Source organism: Capricornis sumatraensis, chromosome 9 (assembly GCF_032405125.1).
Source record: "Capricornis sumatraensis isolate serow.1 chromosome 9, serow.2, whole genome shotgun sequence".
Taxonomy (NCBI): domain Eukaryota; kingdom Metazoa; phylum Chordata; class Mammalia; order Artiodactyla; family Bovidae; genus Capricornis; species Capricornis sumatraensis.
In genome coordinates this window covers 18,267,925-18,282,280 of record NC_091077.1, presented here as the reverse complement: position 1 = coordinate 18,282,280, position 14,356 = coordinate 18,267,925, and the positions used below count along the sequence as shown (strand labels likewise).

Sequence of the window (14,356 nt, the reverse complement as noted above, 5' to 3'; positions counted from 1 at the left end):
ACTAGCAAGCGTCAGCAGGTCATGGGCAGCTACAGGCTAAGACTCCCCTGAGGGATTCAAGAAGCGTGCAGGTGGGTCAGATTCACACAGGCCAGCCACACTGACCACGCCCTTCAGGCACCTTGGGGAGTCAGAGGCTGCCAGGCACGGGGCTGGGGGCACCAGCAGGTGGGCCCCTTTCCTGTCCCCACCAGAGCCAGGTGCCTCCCCAGGTGGCCCCCACCCCGCCTGGACAGCCTGGTCCCAATGCACACCAAGGGGCTCTCTGATCTCCCCTTGATCTCTACAGTCACATTTACTGAGTGCCTACTGGGTTCCTGGGCGCTGTGCATGAAAACTGGCTTCTAGAACCCAAGCTGCCTGGGCAGCTCTTCTAAACCACGTGTAATTCCAGGATCCCCACCTCAGAAATCCAAGAGGGTTGAGGGTGGAGCCTGAACTCTGGCGTCGATAAGCCAGGTCGGGGGGCTCCCACTGGAAACAGAGGCGGCGAGCAGCCCTGAGTTGGGCTTCCAGGAAGGTCAGGTTAGGGGGCTCCAAGCATGTGCACCTGTGCTCCCTCTGAACAGGAGCGTGACCACCAACCTCACCAGGCGACGGTGCAGGACAGGCAGGGCAGTCAGGAAGTGTCCAGTCCCCCCACCCCCAGGCAGCCGGGAGCCCCATCTGACACCAGCTGTGCCCACGCCCTGTCCACACCGCATCAGCACCTGCCGCACAGCCAGGGTTGCAGGACAGGCACCTGGACTCAGCCCCGACCCCACGAACAGGCGCACGGCTGGACCAAGGTTCTCAGGACCCAAACTCACCAGAAACTAAGAGCTACCAGAGCGGAGAAGCAGCCTCACTCTAGGAGCTCACCCCACGTGCTGAGGGATTTAGGTGAGCCAGGGGAAGGCCCAGCAGCTGGGCCTCTGCTTCCTGTGCTAACAGCCCCGGGAGCAACCACAGAACCCTTTCCACAGAGAGCCCAGAGATGGCACAGCCTGGCCACCTACAATCTACTTGAGTCCCACACCAGCACTAGTGGCTCAGGGCCAGGCCCATGGGGCTATGGGGCCCCCGTGCCTCCTAGAGAGAAGTTGGTCCCTGTGCCCCTCACGTCACCATGGTAGTAGGAAGAGGTACTCATATCACAAGCCTCCCTTTAGAAGCTTGTCTGAAGGGGTACCCCTGGGGGCTGGCTGTGGAATGGGGCCTGTCTCAGGGTTCCACTCCCAGCAAGCAGCTCCCCCAAGGAGGGAGGCAGGAAATAGAGAGCTCTGCACAACTCTGGCCTATTCCTGCAGCGTCCACATGCCTGCCTGGGCCCCCAGACCCCAGCCCCGAGACATGGAGTGGAGTCCCTCAAAGGGTAGGTCCACCAAAAGCCCCCCAGCCCCAGCCAGCAGAGCCTCCCCACCATCCAGGGTCTGCCCACCTAGCAAGGGCCTCAGAGCGTCGCCTCCTCGGCTGGAGCTCCATACAGGCTCCTGAGAGGACAAGCTCTCTGAAGTCACACACTAAGTCTGGAGTGACGCAGAAGTTCCTGGGGTAAAACCCACCACAGTCGTCTCCTTAAAGCCAGCAAGGACCCCAAATGGCTAAAAGACTAGTGCTAGAGAAACAAAGGCCCGCTGGACTGACTGGCCGACATTGGGCAAGTAGAAGCGGGGTGCCTGAAGCTACAGGTACCCTGCGGTGGGCCCTGTTCCTCTCCCAGGAGGCTCTAGGCTCCCCTTTGGGGGCTATAGGCAGGACCAGGACCACCAGGGACCAATCTACCTGGGGCCACAACAGCCAGACTCCCCACCAGCCCCGGAGCACTACAAGGGCCCACGCCATGCCTCCCCACCCCAGCCTTTCGGCCAGTCAGCCCACAGGTCCGGACAGCAGACAGCCTGTCTGAGGGAAGTGCCAGGGCCTCCTTAGCTGCAGGAAGAGGATGATGACTCTGAGGGTAGGACTGAGGGTGTCTGTTGGGGAGCTATATGCAGCAACCTTCGCAGGGACCCCCTGAGCTGCAGCACCTGGTGCTGCAGGAAGACGCTGGACCGGGAGGGGTGCAGACACAGACCCCAGCCTACAGGCCCCCCGAGCACGGCAGGTGTGACTACCGGTATAAGGGCCCCAGGGGTCTCAAAGACCTCGCAAGAGATGCTGCCAGCAGCCCCTGCTTGGTAGGCCACTGTGGTGTCCTCAGTACCCAGAGGGCACTTCCTAGGGGACTTGCAAGTGACATGCCAGAAAGAGATGGCGATTCCTGCACTTCCCACTCTGCGCGGATCTCTGGACAACTGTGGGTGACTGAAACAGAAGCTGCCAAGATCATGAGTAAGAATTTTTTTTCCATATAAGTCCCACGAGGTTGAGGGGAGGACCACAGATGCCAGTATGGGGAAGACCCCAGACCCACACTCCACACTTGGAGATTCTGGCCTGACGTGTTCAGGGGGCTTTAGTCAGACAGATCTGAAGATTCAGAGACCTAGTGGCCTTGTGGAAAGTGCCAAGACGACCTCGCCCAGCTGACAGGCCCTCCTCCAAGGCTGCTGATGAGCATCAGGCTGTAAGCTGGCCTGAGAGCTCGACCTGTCCTGCCTCGGGTGACCCAGGCCCCCGACACCCAAGTGTGAGTGGAGCAAGAAACCTGCCAAGATGAGAAGAGGATAAACTTTTGGGGTGGGTGGTAGTGAATGATCGGCAGCTGCCCTAAGAGCCAGGCGGAGCTCAGGCTTGGGAACACAGCTGTGCTAGGCGGCTGTGGGACAAGATGCACACTTGGGAACTTCTGCGTCCACTGCAATACCAGCCCGAGGGCTCAAGGCCATGCTGTTAGTTCAGAGAGGGAGGTGCTAGGAGGACACAGCACCCCCTGCCTGACTGGCTGAAAGAAGACGATGAAACATTTCTTCTTGGGCAAATAGTGTGCTTGCCCACGTGGTTCCACCTGGCCCTTCCCCCAAGTAAGCTCTCTGCAGAGAGCTGCTGCCAAAGCAGAAAGCGGAGCCTAGAGCAGCCGAGGGAGGGGCGCCCAGCCCCACGGACAGGGTGTCCGAGCTGCACTAGGGAGCAGCAATGGACGCACTTGGTCCACGGCCCCCAGCACACAAGCCTCACAGGGTCTGTCCCAGCGGTTCTAGGCCCTCTGACTCAGTGGCAGGAAGAATAGGGCAGGCTCTTTGGCCTCAAGAGGAACAGAGAGAAGCCTGCGATCACTTGGCTGTCCATGAGGTCAAGAGGGCCAGCCTCCTGACCAAGGGGCAGAGCAGCCAGGCGGGCAGAGATGAGCTCCGAGAGGAGGCCAAGGGAGCGAGTCCGGGGATGGAAGGTCCAGCTCTGACACAGGGTGCCCTGAGCCGGGACTCGCCGCCGGGCCCCAGCACGCCCCCAGGACTGGGCCTGCCGCCTCACTAACCTTGGAGCCGTGGGACGGTTTGGTCTTCTTGGGGTCAGAGAAGGCAGAGAGTGGAATTGTGGGTAACATGGGGTAGTCGGGGCTGGGCCTGGACACCGTTTCTGCTCCTTCAGGAATTACCATCACCTAGTGATAAAGAAGAGACAGATGTTATCAATGGGCAAGGAGGCAGACTGGAAATCCCATCGGCAAGAGGAAGCCTGCTGTGGGAGCTTCCCTCTGGGAGGGGCCGGGTGCTGAGCACTGGAACCAAGCGGGCTGGGCGGAGAGCGAAGAAGCCGGGTCCCAGGAAGGCTGAGTGCGGCAGGCCTGAGGGCCGGCTGGAAGACGCGGAGCGTGCAAAGGAGCACGAGGAGGAATCGAAGCCAAGCTGCCCCGCACAAGGCAGGGAAGACAAACCAGAAGCACGGCCCGGACAGGTGGAAAGCCAGCCAGACACCCAGAGCAGGCAGCGTGGGGGAGGCAGCACCCAGGTCCTGGGTGCCAACTCCCTCTCCAGTCTCAGGCGGGTGAGCTGGACAGACAAGGGGGCGCACAGCCGGGCTGGAGGAGGGAGGGCCGGAGTGCTGCCAGGAGGGGCTCCAGCCAGGTTCCTGTGGCCCCAGCCGAAGTGGGAGAAGGCTGCGGGCAAGTTCTCAAAATACTGACAAGAGCGAGCTGATACTACCAGCGGCCAGCACTCAGAGGGAGCCTTCCAGAGAGCGATGAGCCAGAGCAGAAGAATAAAGTGCACAAGATGATGAAAAGAAAGCATCCAGCTTGGCAGGACAGGCGCCATGGACAACGCTGAGAACCTGGGGTTCCCCAGCGAGCCCCAGCTTTCATCTGAGGAGGCTGAGGTCACGCCAGCCACAGCCGTAGGGACGCCGGGTTGAAAGGAGGGCGGTGGGGCCCGAGGTGGCGCTGCTCGTCGGAGCCTGTCTGACCACCGCACTCTGAAGCAGGCTCCCAGAACACGTCGGCCCCGCCAGGCGCCCAGGGATCATGCCCTCAGGGGCCCGCACACACGAAGGCCACTCAGACATGACTGAGTGGGCAGCCCAGGAGGATGGCAGGGCCATGGGGGCCCTCAGTTTGTCCGCTCACAGCCCTTCTCCTCCTTTCGTTACAACATCTCCTGTCCCTTCAGAGGAAGGTCCTAGGCTGATCCGGTCCCAGGACATGCGTGACTGCCTCCCGTGTCCTTGCCTTGCAGTGAAAACCTGGGAGCACGTGGCTCCAAAGGAACCCATCTCACCGCCTGCCGCTGAAGGAGCCTCTACTTCTGTGCAGCTCAACTGCTGACGGGGCCAAGGATGAGACACACCGCTGGAGGCCAGGCGACCACCCGGCCCGGCAGGAAGTGGCTCAGGTCACTGACGAGGCCGACTGAGAGTCAGGCGAGGAATGACAGGGCTCACGGGACCCCGGGGAAGGGGCTGCACAGAGAGCAGTCCTCGTGGCTCACAGACAACTCACTCCTCCAATTCTTCCAGCGCCGATGTGGACATCCACACAGGCAGCCTCCGGGGCTACCTGCCACCAGAGGGGAAAGGTGGCCCACCTGGGACCCGGTGCCCCAACACAGCGAACAGGGACTGGGACTCAGGATTCGGGAGCCACAGTCCCCTGGAGGTCTTGGGTAGCTCCTAAGAACAGACAGCAGTGCTCTGCCATCAGCCTGGAGCCTGAAGCCCACAGCCCCAAAGGGCGAGAAATTCCTGGGCAGCCGGCTAGCTCTCCGGGCAGCACCCCCAGGGCGAGGACAGCACTGGGCGGTGCAGCGCGGCAGCCGCGGCCTCCCTCCCTGCTGGCACCTCCTCCCCCGCCTCCCGCCCTCTGGTTTTATGTGTTTGGATGCTGCTCACTGAGCCTTCATCTCCTCAGAGCAAACGCCCCGCCATGGGCAGCCAGGGGCTCAGTGCTGCGTCCTGGGCCCTGAGAGACCTGTGGACACTCTGTGCGGCTGCTTCCCAGAGAGCGGTGACCACGCAACCTCGGGGGGAGCACCCAGGAGCCGCTGGGGAAATACTCTGAAAGCATCTGGCAGCGACGCCAAAGTAGAGAGGCAGAGCTGGGGGAGGACAGCTGCGCCTGCCAGCTTCAGAGCCGACATCTGTGTAAGGCAACCCCCCATCCCTGCTCCGTGACTGGACTCCGTCAGCCGTCACGTGCAAGAGTAGGGTCACACACTCATCTTTTATTAAGGACACAGCAGACCTTAATCACACATCCTGGAATGAAAAAGTGATTCTTTCATATTGTTTAAAAAGTTTATAAAAAGACCCAACTGAATTAAGTGAACAGGAAAGAAGGACTCTTCCCAAGAGCCAAAGAAAGCCAAGCTAAAGGCACACACTGGGGAGGTGGGCCTGCCCTCACCACACACACACACACACACACACACAGGCTGTCACACCCCCAGCCCAGCTCCTCCATCCCAGGCACAGCATGTCTGGTGTGCTCAGCCCACATCCCCCGCCTGGCACAGTCCAGCCCCCAACCCCCACAAGTGGGCACCCCACGCTGCTCTCCAAGAGCCCTGACACGTGCTCCAGCCCCACCAGCATACCGGGACTGCTTGCACACAACTCCCTACAGAGAACTCCCCCTGCCACCACACTGGGATCGCTGGCACACAACTCCCTACAGAGACCTAAGTTCTGAGAGCCGACACTTTGACCAGGCCCGAGTCACAAGGACAAACCCCCAGAAGCCTGCATCAGCAGGGAACCCCCTAGATGATGCAGCCTCTGAGTGGCCTTGCCAATCCGGTTAAAAACTGGCTCCAGCTCCACGCCAGGCTGGGAGGCTGGCCTCACACCCACTCCTGCCTCCACCCACCTCTGTGGAGGAAGATGCTAATTACCCATAGAAACAAAAAGCTTCGGGATAACTAAAGACTAGTCAGTCATTTACAACAGACAACGCCCTGGTACAGGCTAGGGATGCCTGGGTCCTCTCCAAAGCTGCCGGGTGCCACCTGTACCACCTGCCCCTCAGGGTCTCGGGTGCCCGGCTACATGGTGGGAAACCCCAGGTGCCCCCAGCACTATCAGGGGCCATGCCAGGACCACAGGGAGTGGCGCACTCACCCCGCCGGCCATCAGGAGCTTGTACCGGAACTCCACGGTGGGGTTGTTGAAGGTGAGCTTCTCGCAGCGCAGGTGGTTGACGGGCGGGTTGCCCTCCAGGTTCAGGAATAGATCGTAGGTGAAGCAAACCTTCCTCGGCTCCTCCTTGAACAGAGAAAACAAGGAAGTCCATTTGGTGGGCCAGGAGGTGGGGACAGCCTGGGGCAGGTGGACACGCTCCCTGCCTTCTCTCCCCTCAGACCCTTGTCCGCTCGTCTGTATGTGTCTGCCCATCAACCTGCTTACCCAAAATAAATTAACAGACTGTTTGCAGAAGACCCAGCAAAGCAGGCTCCATGACAGAAGTAAAGATCTGGGTGATGGTCTCAGCTGGTTGGTGAAGCACTCGATCCTGCTGACGGTGGCCACAGCCCCATACACACCGCCCTCAACCCTCACAGTGCTCGGCCCACAGATGGGAAAGGCACTCTGAGACGCACAGGCAGTAAGCAATGATGCCCAGCCTGGCCAGGATCCTATAGCCTCACTCGCAACCCCCTTTCCTGGAAGGGAAATTTCTCCAAAGACATAAAAGTGCCCAACAAGCACATGGGAGGCCACTTTACACCATTAGCCACCAGGGAAATACAAATCAAAACCACGGAATTCTGCTTCACCCCTACTAGGATGGCAATCATTTTAAAAAAGGAAAATAGGGACTTCCCTGGCGGCCCAGTGGTTGAGACTGTGTGCTTCCAATGCAGGGGATGCAGGTCTGATCCCTGAGTGGGGAACTAAGATCCCACAGGCCACACCAAGATTTAAAAAATAATAATAATTTTTTTTAATTAAGAAAAAAAAGGAAAATAACAAGTGTTGGCAAGGAAGTGGAGAAGCCAGCATCCTAGGGCACCGCCAACAGGAATGTAACACAGTGGTTCTTTTGGAAAAGTGGACGAGAGTCCCTCAAAATGTTAAATAGAGAGTAACTACATGACCCACCGGTCTCCTCTGGATGTTTAACCCACAGAAATGAAAACACACATTCACATAAAACCTCGTAAGCTGATGTCCACGGCAGCATCACTTGCTATTGTCACGATGTGGACACAACACCAGCGTCCACCAGCAGGTGGCTGGATGGACATACTGGGGTCCAGCCGCACAATGGGACAGCATCTGGCCACAGAAAGGAACCAAGCACTGACACATGTCGAGACAACACCGTGCTCCGGGGGGAAGGCCACGCCGGATACGGTTCCACATGCATGAGCGTCCAGAACAGACAAGTGAGCCCAGGGACCAGAGTGGCAGCGGGGTGGGGGGATGTGGAAGCTGCCAGCCACTAGGAAAGAGGTTTCTTTCTGGTATGATGAAACTTCTCTAGGACTAGAAAACTGTTATGGCCACATAACACGGTGAATATACTCAAAACTACCAACTTTGTGTGCTTTAAAAGGTGAATTTTCTGGCACGTGAATCACACCCTGAATGTTTAAAGTACTGTCTGCGGGAGGGAAGCAAGCAGGAGTCTGAGGAACCAGTGGAGGCTTCTCAGCAGTTGAGAGGAGGTGAGCAAGGAGGGCAGATGAGCAAGGAGGGCAGGTGGGTGAGGGTTGAGAGAGGAGGGCAGGGCAGCCAAGCCACCACACCAGCATCCCTGGGCCCAGCATCTCCCGGGCCCGCCTCCTTTCACCCCTTCCTGCCGCCACAGCACACCAGGATTCCAGCCACCCTGCCATCCCTGGGCTGGCAGCGCGAGGTGAGCCTGCTGACCAGGTGATGCTGGGGTGGGGAGAGGCATGGCTGGCTATGTGGGGGCAGGCTTCTCAGCAAAGGGGGCTGGAATGAGGTCCTGCAATTGCACGTGGATGACTCTGCCCCCCAGTCCAGGCCACAAAGGTAGAAGGTGCACCTGCCACATGACAGAGCTGTGGGCCCTGCCCTCTGGGAGCTGCCAGTCTGGTGAGGAGACCAGCAAACAGGCCCTCTCAAGCCAACACCAGGGGACTGAGGTGACCCCGACCTGGCCTCTCCCTTGGCAGCCCTTCTCCCCGACATGGCCAGCTCCCCTGCAGGAAGAGTGGGTTCCTACCCCAACCACCTACACTAGACTTAGAAATCAGCCCCCTGCCCAAAGTGGACACGTGACCTAATCTGGGATGATGAGATAAGGGAGGTCCACCGAGGAGGGCTTCCCCCGAGGTGAGAAATGACACGGTGAAGAGAATGTCTCAGCATGTCTCGACATCTCTCCTCTTCCTGACCACCTGAGATGGCACGCCTGAAGGCCAGCACCAGCCACGGGATGGGCATGGAGGGAAGTGAGAGCATCGCAGACAGGCGCCCCGGCCCCACAGAGCCGCTTGCCCCTTCCTGGGTGAGGCTGCACTTCTGAGCCTTGACTTCCTCCCCAGCAACATGGGGGGGATGAGCTACAGCCACAGTGCTCACCCAGAAACGAAACCGCGGTGCCCCCAGGAAAAGGCTTGCTGAGGGCACATGGAGACACGGGACCTATAGCCACAGGATGCCCCGGGTGAGGTAAGGCTTCCAGGGGTGCTCCCCAGCTCCACCCACTGCCAAACTTGGCTCCCGAGGCTCAGCCCAGGCCTTCCCCTTGCCTCTGCCCTCTTTGGTGACCCCTACCACACACACACGGAGTTGCAGCCTGGTGGTATAGCTACAAGGTTAGTCCAGCTGCTCCCACACACACTCTGCCCCCTCAGTCGGCCCCTCCTCATCCTGTTGCCCCCTCCCACTCAGCAGCTTCTACTGCAACCCCCCCCGCCCCCTCCATCCAGCCTCCTTTAACACCCGCCAAGGGCTGCCCTCCAACAGCCTCCAAACACTATCCTCGATCATAGTGTCCATCACAGTCTGCAGGACGCACATCTTGTCTTCTGTCCCCAAAGGGCAGCACTGAGCAAGCACTGGTGTCTGCTGGATGTGCCCACATGCTCATCAGTCCTGCAGAAATGTGTCGGGGGCCTGCCACGTGCCCACAGCACCAGCGGGGCTGAGGAGGGTCTCCTCCCCCCTCCCCCGGGACATGGACACTACTCTGTAACATGACCCTGTGCAGCATCCCCCCAGCTGGGAGCTCTTACTGTCCCCATTTCACAGGTGAAGACGCTGAACCAGGGCCAGAGGACGTGCCTGGTACCCCAGGGTTGGTCGGCAGTGTGCCAGCATGCACTCCAGGCAGGCAGTGTTCTCTGAAACCCCTGGCTCCCAGAGCGGTTCCCACACCCACACAAACCCAGCAGGGCGACGACACACTGGCCCAAGCAGCACCCAGCGGTAGTTCCCTGGGATGCCCGAAGGTGAGTGGTGAGGAGTAGAGCTAGGGGTGGTGTCTGGGCTGGGCAGAGGCCTCCCCCAGCACCCAGGGTGTGCCCTGCAGTGGACACGGGCCCCAATGCACCCTGATAACCGGAGCTCCCTAGGGACAGGACCTGGGGCCAGAGAAGCTTAGGAATTTCCAAGTGGATGGTGGACCACTTTCAGCCCAGTCACCAGGAAACCAGTCTCCTGAGAAAGCGGAGAGACAGTAAGACCACGGCGCCTGGGAGCCAGCAGCATGTGAGGTGAGGAGAGGCCAAGCTCAAGTTGCACCGGGAGGCAATCCCAGGAGTAACTCCCTTAGTCATTCCCCTGGGAACCCCAGGGCCGGCCCCAAGTGTTCTCAGGCCAGGCCCTGCACTCCCTTAGGTCAGTATCTCTCTCTGGCCTTAGCAAACTAAGACGTGAAGGCACTGGCCCAACTGGGGCCACCGCCCAAAGCCAGGAGCACGTGCACCTGTCCACAGCACTGTCCAGCAAACAGCCCCCAGCCCTGGGCCAGCTGACTGGAGCTCTGGAGCGGCCCCTGTCTACCACCTCGGACCCCCAGGGCCCACTCCAAGGCCACCTCCCTGCAGCTGGCAGGGCTGACCTGGAGGACACCCCACCACCCCCCTGCCCACCGCTGCCCTAGGTCCTACAGAAGACTCGTGCAGTGCAGCCTCACCAGCCGAGGAGGACACTTGGTTCCTAAGAACCCTGAGGCAGTTTCCTCTGCCCATGCTGGCCCCAGGGGCCTATTTGACATTCTCATAAGAGGCCCCAGGGTTCCCACATTCGCTGAGCTTCAAGGAAAACCAGGCAAACCCAAATCTGATCAGGGCCCAGCCTACTTGCTGGGCTGTAGTCAGAAATATCCCTACGGGTCTACAGCTTTTGAAAACACTTCACAAAGGAGAGAAAGGGAGAGAGAGAAGGAGAGAAAGAAGATTTAAAGAAGCATTAGACAGCAATCAACAGCAATGAACTGGCTTTATCTGAATCCTGATTTGAACTAATTACTTCAAAACATGTATGTGAGATGATTCGGGCAACTTTGACATTATTGAGTATTTGACATTAAAGAATCATTGATTTACTGATTTCCAGATTTGATGATATCTGTTAGGGTTTTCTGGTTAAGAGTCTTATCTTTTCCAGACACAGACTGCAATCAGAACCTGGCTGAGATTCCGCACCCCGGTGTGGAGATGAACCCCACGCCGCCTGCAGGCGAGCCCTGCTGCCGCTGGGGGCGGTAACCACACGCCGTCCGCAGGCGAGCCCTGCTGCCGCTGGGGGCGGTAACCACACGCCGTCCGCAGGTGAGCCCTGCTGCCGCTGGGGGCGGTGCTGTGCGGTCTGCTCCGCTCCCCTCACTGCTTCAGTACGTGTTTGTTGGTTCTCTATATTTAAACGTTTACCTGTCCACGGCTCGTCCCACCCCAAGCTTCCTTGCAGCTCTGCATCTGAGAATCTACCATCTAACCACCACCTGTGTGAGCCGATTCCATACTGCTACAGGGCACAAGGGCGAAGGCAGGCCCAGGGCCACCCTTCATGCCCCACACCTCCCCCAGCCCAGGATCTGTGGCAGGTGCATGTCTAACGCTTGGCCTTGTTGTTGGCACTCCTGCCAGCCTTCCCCCACCCCAGGATCCTCTGTGGTCACAGGTGCACGTTTAACACTCAGCCCTGTCGTCAGCGCTCTGCCAGCCCTCGCCAGGAATGGGCAGTTAGTGGGAGGCTTTACATGGCACCTTCTTTCATCCTCCAAAAGCTCGGAGAGTTCGTTGCTTTTTTCACGGCCCCTCAGGAGAGGAAACTGAGGGTTGGTGGCATTTGATCATTTGCCAAGGTCACATGGAACCAATGAAGGTGAGCAGACACCGGGTGGGCATACCGCAGCCTTGGGCGTGTGCAGAGCCCCCTCTTCTGTGCTCCTCTGGGTCGGCCCACGGGTCTCCAAGCCCAGGGTGACCAGGATGGAGGCGTCCAGGCAGCGGGAGAGAACTGCTGATCACCGGGGAAAGAGAGGGAGGAAAGCAATCCCTGAAATCCCACTGCCAGGTAGGCAAGTGTTTGGGGAGGTCCACGAAGGCAGCTTACAGGATGATGGCGGCCCAGGGCAGGGAGGCCAGGCCCATGACAGCTGCTGTGAGCGAAGGGCTGGCCGCGCTGGTGCACCAGAACCAGCAGGGCCGAGGGCACCAACACAGGAGGGTCCGCAGCCTCCAAGGTTGAAACTGCCTCTCCCTCCTCCCTGCACCCCCACACTCACACACACAAAAGCTGTTTCTGGAAGGTTGGTTACAGTAGTTGATTCAAGCAAGCAGGCTGGAGAGAAGACTTCAAACCCTTGCAACCTACATCTATTACCTCTGCGGTCATAATAAGAGGAAAACTTTTCAAGTGTTAAGGAAAGCAGTGCATTGTAGGCTCCAAACCATGGACTTTGAGGTCTGAGGCTGCTCAGATGTCGAAACAGCTCTGCGGCTGCCTTGCTGTGTGACACTGGACCTGCCTCTCCACCTCTCTGAGCCTCAGTGAGAGGAGGGAAAAAACTCCCAGGGTTCTGGGTGCCCAAGGGCAGGTGGGAAGAGAGGCTGTGATGATGGCCAGCACCGTGGTGTGGTGTGGTGTGGTATGGCAGCCATCGGACTGCCCAGGAGACCAGGAGGTCACCCGACAAGTGAACATGGGGACCACCAGGGCTGGGCGCAGGGGACATGGTCACCTGCTGGAAACAAGCGCCCTCGTGCTGGAAGTTAGCTTCGGTTATCGGGAGTCCTAACAATCTAACACCAACAGGAGTGGGAGAGGAGCCAGCAACATGAGCACACATGTAAAATGGTAACCTGATGAAGAAACTTGGACAAAAACAGATCAAAAAGAGGAAAGGATGAAGCATGGGGTAAGCCCAAGGGCGCCTGGAGCTCAAGGGGACCCAGTCAGGTGTCCTTAGTCTCCTCCCCGCCCCCATCTAAGACGCCTCCACCCGCAGTGGTGTTACTACAGAGACCCAAGAGTCAGATATGCAAAGATGTGAACAACCTCTCAACCTGGAACTGAGCCAGTCTGACCCCAGGAAGCACCCAGGCTGATATGGACAAACCCCTCACCACTGCCTGCACTTTGGGGGGTGACCAGGCAGATGACTCAGTGACACCTCTTCTCTGGCTCATTCGTTCCTTGGAGGCATTTCTCTCCCGGCTCCACACCTGCCCTCAAGGAAACACAGATGCTTCTGGGGTCCCAAACAGAGGATGCTACAGGGAAAAACTGAGCACACAGCTGGCTGGCAGCCCCCTGACCTTCCTTGGCCTCCTCACACAACATGCCCTCTGTCCTAGCTCCTCGGTGATCCACCAGCTAGGCCAGGCCTCCTGGATCAACCAGCAAGGTCCTCAATGCAAGAGCACAGGCTGCCCACCTCCTGAGCCCTACATGGCCACAGAGAGCCAGGGAGTCAAGGGGCTGTGTGAGGCAGGCGGTCTCCCCACCAGCCCCTGGGGTCGAGGGCCTAATCACTCAAGACTCACTCTCATCTGCCGTCTCAGTTCAAACTGAAGGCAGGTGGGGAATGCCAGACAAGTCACCACCAGCAGCCTGGACACCCAGAGCCACATCCCCTCCGGGGGATGTGAAGGAGGACCTAGGGGCTCAGTACTGCCCACAACAGGCACTGGTCCCCCAGCACAAACCAGCAGGAATGTCAAAAACATGCCTCTGAGGGCTTCCGGCTCAGAAGCTGGCCTCACTGTTTCATCTTACTTTAAAAAAAAAAAAAAAACTCTTTCTGAAGAAAACCACGCAAGCTGCCTAATAAAATGTACCGAGACACCCTTTTCTGTGACTTCAGTTAACGGCACTGGAGAGAAGTCATGGAAAGTTAGTGATGGTTAGGGCTCAGTGTCCAAGAATAGCCTGTTGTGGGGGCGGGCTGGAGGGCAGGGAGGATGTCTAATATTAGCAGAAAACAACTGGAATAAATGTCTTCGTGTTTTAAGCTGTCTCCTGAAGTCAGCATGTACTTTAAACAATGTTTTCCTGTGGTCTATTTTTTGGCTGCACTGGGCCCTTACTGCTTTGTGTGGGCTCTTCTCAAGTCGCAGTGCCCGTGCGTGGGCTTCCCTTGCTGCGGAGCATGGGCTCTAGGTGTGTAGGCCTCAGCAGCTCTGGTGGGCGGGCTTAGTTGCTCTGAGGCATGTGGGAATGTGGTTCCCTGACCAGGGATTGAACCCATGTCCCCTGCACTGGGAGATGGATTCCTAACCACTGGACTGCCAGTTAAGTCCCCGGCACACGCTCTTGAGGTGTTTCTCTTTCTCCCCACCAAGTACGTTGTTAAGCTGACAGTACGTCTCACAGTGAAGGGAGGCAGAGACCAGAGGAAATGGGGTCAAAGTCAGCTTCGGGGAAGATTTCACAGCCCAAACAGCCTGGGTAAGGGTTCAACACCCACATGTGCCAAGGTCAGCGTTCATTCCCTGACAGACATCGCAGGGCACAGGCAGGGGCCGCGGGGCATAGGCAGGGGCCACCAGCCAATGTGAGATGCAGGAAATGACAGAGCAGGCAT

The 14,356-nt window shown here is 58.6% G+C and overlaps 1 protein-coding gene across 1 annotated transcript in view; it reads right to left on the bottom strand.

The window, feature by feature from the left end:
- The window catches only part of MLLT1 (MLLT1 super elongation complex subunit), a 58,910-nt gene that overhangs the window by 12,498 nt on the left and 32,056 nt on the right, over positions 1 to 14,356 (bottom strand). Inside the window, exons 3-4 of the mRNA XM_068981001.1 lie at positions 6,472 to 6,615; positions 3,398 to 3,523 (exon numbers count right to left, since the gene is read on the bottom strand). Of these exons, the coding sequence (XP_068837102.1) occupies positions 3,398 to 3,523; positions 6,472 to 6,615 (270 nt within the window). The remainder of the gene's footprint in view (positions 1 to 3,397; positions 3,524 to 6,471; positions 6,616 to 14,356) is intronic.